Source organism: Limulus polyphemus, unplaced genomic scaffold (genome assembly GCF_000517525.1).
Source record: "Limulus polyphemus unplaced genomic scaffold, Limulus_polyphemus-2.1.2 Scaffold227, whole genome shotgun sequence".
Taxonomy (NCBI): domain Eukaryota; kingdom Metazoa; phylum Arthropoda; class Merostomata; order Xiphosura; family Limulidae; genus Limulus; species Limulus polyphemus.
The window spans coordinates 408,766-415,166 of NW_013665837.1; the positions used below are offsets into that span (position 1 = coordinate 408,766).

The 6,401-nt window shown below is 33.8% G+C and overlaps 1 protein-coding gene across 1 annotated transcript in view; it reads left to right on the plus strand.

The window, feature by feature from the left end:
- The window catches only part of LOC106478574 (GTPase-activating Rap/Ran-GAP domain-like protein 3), a 437,755-nt gene that overhangs the window by 354,825 nt on the left and 76,529 nt on the right, over positions 1 to 6,401 (plus strand). The window contains exons 6-7 of the mRNA XM_022382188.1: positions 1,566 to 1,684; positions 3,637 to 3,701. Coding sequence (XP_022237896.1) covers positions 1,566 to 1,684; positions 3,637 to 3,701 — 184 coding nt within the window. The remainder of the gene's footprint in view (positions 1 to 1,565; positions 1,685 to 3,636; positions 3,702 to 6,401) is intronic.

The following is a 6,401-nucleotide window of genomic DNA, read 5'->3' on the forward strand; positions in this document are numbered from 1 at the left end:
AAAACAAACATCCCAGAAAAATAAAGATTGGTAACAAATTTCTTGTGAAGAATGTGGTGTAAAAAAATTAAGAAAAACGTATCACATAGCATTCCTTGACAATGCTATGTCAATACTTTGATGAAAAAAATAAACACAAGAAAAAGCAAGAAGAAAATCATAGACATACAGTTATGTTTCTTTGTGTAAAAGGTATCTCTGAAAACATACGAAGGAAATGCAAACAACATAAAATCAAATTATTCTTCAGAGACCGCAACACAATACGATAACAGTTATTGTACATCAAACCAAATAAAAACTCACTGGAGAAAAAAAAAAAAAACTTTATCCCATCCTTTGTGTAAGTTGACTCCAATACACTGGAGAGGAAAAAAAAATACTTAGATAGTCAGGATTCGGGAAAATAATAGATATACAAGACTTTGTAACTCCAATCTGCCTGTAGTAGTCCATAATATTAGAAAATACGACCATACAATAACATTTAATAATGCCATAATAATGGAATATGAACTACACAAGAGAAAAATTAAGCCATCCAACTAACTGCTAGTTAATCAAGCACAGACGTTAGATAGGTAGTTGATTCAAGTCCAAATGGTGTGAGAGTCCAGATGAATGGACTAACGAGAAAATCCATGATCGAACCCAGACTTCTGACTCCACGGAAAGGCCGTCGACATTACACCCGGTGACAACCTGAAGACAGAACATTATTTTAATCATCTAAACGTTATATAAAAGTTGCAGGGAATGACTCACCTTGAACTATTTATCATTAACAGGTTAAACATCATATTCTGTCTACATTAAACCCGGTGACTTTATCAACAGTCATGTAAAAGTTAACTTAGTCTTACGTCTCGTTTAAAATAATAACACGAGTTTTAACCTGTTAATGATAACTAGTTCAAGGTGAGTCATTCCCTGCACCTTTTGTGTAACGTTTAGATGATTAAAATAACGTTCTGTCTTCAGTTGGCCTTCCCAAAATGTATTAATTCATTTTTGGTCATAAATACTAAGTCTCAACTGATTACGACACGAGTATGAACAAAAATAGGGTTACTAATGATATTAACCGATTCACATCTTACACATAGTACAAAAATAATTGAACCCTAAGTTTACATCTTGTTAATATAAACTTTGTCTGTTTTACTAACTTATTTTCCCTCTATTCTTATTTTTATAGAAATTATTATATGAATTGAGAGTTTTCAAACAAATCTTATTAAATACTTAGTTAAAGCCTTATTTTCAATATTATACAGGTAGAGAGCGTGAAATGTACACAATAATTTTATTTTAGAAAGAAAATCTCAATTATAATATAATATCAGTCCCAAAACTTGGAGGTTGTAATGTAAAAAAAAAAAAAAGATACTTCTCACCGCCATCTTCCTCTTCATTTTAATACTTGTGTAACACTGGTTAGTTACATTATTAGTCTCATTTACAGGTTAGATAGTCACTACGAATTATTTTGTTAAACCTAAAACTTTAACCACTTATAAACAATATATATGGGCCTGTGTGTTCATGTTTTTATTTGTACGTAGTTCATCAAAACTATGCAGGAGTAGATGGCGAGAAGATCCCTTTCTTTCTATCCGTGGTTCTTACCGATTCTAATACTCAAGGGGTTCAACAATACAGAGCCATCTTGTGGCGAAAGTCGGTGAGTTAAAATTGCACTCTTAATTTAAGGGTTTATATCTATTGTGTTAGACATTTTCACTGCGCTGTGCATGATAATGGATTTTAAATGTGTACGTTTGTTGCGTTTAATAATTTGTTGAAATATTACTTTGTTGTCATCTTTGACAGTGGTTAGAGTGCCAGACTGTGGATCTGCGTTAAATCGTTCGTTTGGTCAGTGTACAATGGACTATCTGCGCTGTATCCTACGTAGACACTGAATCTCGAATGTTAGTGTTATAAGCCCTTATATTGTGTTGTTTTTTTACTGTTTGTTTTTCATCCCCGGTGGGTCAGTGGTAAGTTTACGGACTTACAATAGAAAAATCCGGAGTTCGATTCCCTGTGGTGTACACAGCAGAGAGCCCAATGTGGCTTTTCTCTAAAAAGCAACTAAACATACTTTTTTTGGTTATTGTTGTCTTTCAGTTCTCAGCGATAAGATGTTTGTTATGATTTTTGAATGTTTATGAGTGTAAAATATATATTGTTCTTCGGAGCATTTACCTTTCGGCATGTAATAGGTCGTATATATCTTAAGTGATTTTTATGAAATGCTATATTTATTTCAGAGCGTTTTGTTCTTTGCTTAACCTGAATTTGTCTTAAGATAAAGAAAAGATAACAAGGATCTAAGAAAGACGCTGACACAACTCTGGTCAGAAAATATTTAAAGATTCTTAAATTCGCTGAACTCCTGTAAATGCTCCTAAAATTGTCTTCAATGCATTAGTAATACCAAAACATCAAATTAGAGATGAACACAAATGAAGACAAAGTTTTTAAAATATTATACTTTATAAGTTTCCAGTGCATCAGCTGTAAGGTTACGGACTTACAATGCCAAAGTCTCGGATACGATTCCCCGCGGTGAACATTGTGTAGCTTCACTAAAACAAAACCCAAACCTTTTATACTAAAAATGATATCGCCTCTTGAACGACATTGTCTGTTTACGTGTTCGCAAAATTTCACAATCTGTGTTGTATCAGCCAGAGGAGTCAAACCCAAAATCTAAACGATATAAGCCCTCAAGCTTACTGCTGAGCCGTGGAGGAACGTCATTGTTTGTACTAGTGATGCAGTCACAGAAGCCATGTTTTTTTATTTCATCATTATCACAAATCGTGTTAACAGAATAGTCATCGAAAGACTTAACAGAAACTTCAAATTCGGTATTTCAAACACATGAACCATTAATTTTTAAGAGGCTAAGCCTTTGTCATTTCAACGTTAAAAGTATATATATTATTCTTTGTTCAAAAACTTGGAATCGCGATCAAAATAACAAACGCTCTCGCAATTAAAAAAATTTCGACATTCTTCACGACAAACTTTGCCGACAAAAGTTAGGTCTTATTGGGTTTTTATATTATTGTTCTTTATCAAATACAAAAGTTAGTAACAGGTTTATAATAGATCTAACTATATATGTACACAACATGGATAAGGGTGAAGATGTGCACCGGATGTAGGTGATCAAAGCAAGTTGCTGTAAGACACTAATACAGCAGTTAGCGTTAAATGTGTATCAAGAAATGTTCAACTTGCGCAAAATTCTCAAAATATCATGTAATATTTTATGTTAACTACTTTATTTATTATTGGTTATTTCACTGTTGCGGCAGTCAGGGCACGTTTATGGTAAATCCCGAAAAGCCGAAATAATTTCCAAAGCGATGGTGGTAGTATAAACAATGATGAAACTAAATCCTTTTTGACAGGAGCCTCATTTGTGAAAAATGACTCTTGGCATCACATACTATAAAGTGGTTCGTGCATGCTACAACATATACAGCCTATACTAACTTCATTTAAATTAGGGACATTTTGTCAGAAACCATTTATTAAGTAATTATCAAGTATGACTCTTTCTGTCAACAAAGTTTTATGTTAATATAAAAACTTAAAGTTACGTCTGGTTATTTACAGGGTGCACAGAAGATTAGCCTGTCTCATACACAGGGGAAAGCGCTAACAGTGAAGTCTATTCTAAGGTAAGAGACATCTCGTGGAAACGATTTAAAACCACCATTTGTATGTCATGATCAGAAATCTAAGGTGTAAAGTTGTTCACACTTGAAGGCTCGAACACTTTTCCTTTTCTTGTCCTTTTTTCTATCTAAATGTCAGAAAAAAAAGGAGTTATCGGTTCATGTACTCTGTTCATGTTATGTAATTGTTTCCATGTTATGATTTCATTAGAAGAATAGAATGAAATCTTGTAATTGTAGTAACGCATTGTGAAAACGTGAAACTTCGGTTTTCTGTCGGTTAGCTAAGCTAATCAGTGTCGGCGGTAGAACTCTTGACTTCACTTTCCGAGTTCGTTTTGTAGGAAGAGTTATACAATAGTTTGCAACGATAAATTGCAGAAAAACAACTTTGGTTTTCTATCGGTTAGCTAAATTAATCAGTACCGGCGTTACAACGCTAATTTTCCTCCCTTGGTTATTTTCTTTAATTATAGCGCTACAGTAATTGGAAATTATAAATGTCATTACACAAGATCGTGAAACATCATCAAAACCAAAATTATGTAGAAATCGTGAACGATAACAGAAACGTTTTGTATATTAGTAAGATCTCATGTAATTACAGCTCATTGACTCATTTGTGCAATTTTTAAGGCTTACGCAGTTTTCTTTTCTGTTATATAATACATTAAAATGAGAATTAAATAAACCAAAACAGTAGACCTCATCATATTCATAATATGAAAAAACTTCAGCATGTATCATGTCTATTCTATAACCATATAAGGATAGTAATTTGTTACAATATCAGATCTCATCAGCCCAGGTATATCATTGAGTGTTACAACTGGTGAAATTAAACGTTCATAGGATGGTAATAATTACTCTAACAAGAAAAGAAAATTAGTATATCACTGTAGTTACCTGAAAAATCACCCGTTTTACTTGTCATCGTGTTGCTTATCGCACATTTGCCCACTGAGTAAAAGTTTTAAGCGATCGATCTTTAGTTATATACTCTTAAAGGTAAATTTGAAAACTTTTATCTATTTGTCATATATCAAGGTAAAATTCAGACGAATGACTTTTTTACTTTTAAAAAAACCTTGGTTTTCAAAATGAGAATACAACACTTCAAGTTTTAAACGTCAGCTATGTCTTCAACAGAAACAAAAACAGCTCAAATGTTAGGCTTCCCTAGCGTCTTCATATATTCAGTGCATAATCTAATGATAACTTGTTGTTATAACTGAACTTAAACATAAATAGGCTCGTGAAAATTAAAGGGGGACATGTTAAGTAGATGAAACAAAGGCTGTAGAATAGGATTCAAATGGACTTCAAGATTCCGAAAGAATGTACGTTGTTTCTTTAATAATATAATCAGTGGAGGACGATAGAATGGAATATGGTATAAGTTAATAACAACAACAACACCTGGTAAGCTACAACCTTAATAAAACACCACTATACAGTGGTTAAGTACGTTATACTAAAACGACTTTGGAGCCTCACCAATTTGTTGAAATCTATATCACCACATCCGGTCATGCTCTATCTAACGACTGTGATACTTGACAATAACTCTGCAATGTAGTTCTATTGCTAAAAGGTTCTTCCGTAAGCCTGTCAGCTCCAAAATAGACCCCTTATCGCTACCACTGATATTTATACAGATCAGTCGTCCCTGCAAGCTTTTCATGAGCCATTTTAGTATAGGAGGATGACAGTTTCACAGTGCCCAATCGCAAAAAAAAATTCAATAGCACTGGTTAATACGACTTGATTAGTATGCCTTCGTATGGATAGTATGAATACCCATTTCACTCTCCAGTTGCCTAAGGTATGCGTGAGTAAACGGATATGTCGTTGAAACAACTGATGTACACGTGAATTGTGTCACTTTTCCAAACGGAGATTCTTCTTGATTATGTTGTGAACAGCATTTATTACGGACCTTTGTGTTCGTAGGTTCTCACCTGTTACAAGACACCGCGCTTTATTTGCGACGACTGGATATACAACTTGTTGCAGATCTGTTTCTGGATGTTTTGGTTCTCTAAATTGATCCATATTCCTTTTTTCAATTTCATTAAGTATAATGGATATTCCCATCTTTGAAATTCTAAATCTGTGATCTGAACACATCTTAATGACCTGAGTGTATTAATATTTTGCATCTGAAAGGGCTGTTACATACCGTTCCCAATAACGATCATTTTTCCATGGCATCGCACTCTCTACGCTCGAAATGTCAGCAATGTCAAAATGTAGTTCTGATTCATGTCCATTCACCGCGAATTTATATTGAATGTAGTGGTCACGTGACTTGCTGATTTGCATATTCAAAACCGATGTAATATAAACCTCTACACATATATGTAATTATTACCTATTTACTAACAGCTGAAAGAGAGAATCGTGTGCACTTTTTCAAAACATGAAATTTGGAGCCATTAAGTTGCTTTATTCTGTTTTCAGAATAGCCCTATTTGATCACAGAGTTTTAGACTTGTATCTGAAGGCATGCTTCTGGGCCTAATTTGTTGGAACTCGCCACTGCAAAGCTCACTTATTGATACTTTCACAAAGTATTCTTCCCTTATCAGCATATTTTGACGAGGTCTGAGTTGCTTGACCTTCATTCGTTATATGGGTTCAATGTTTACCTTCTCCAGTACATAAAAACCATACTGACTAAATAGCAAAAACTTAACCTTG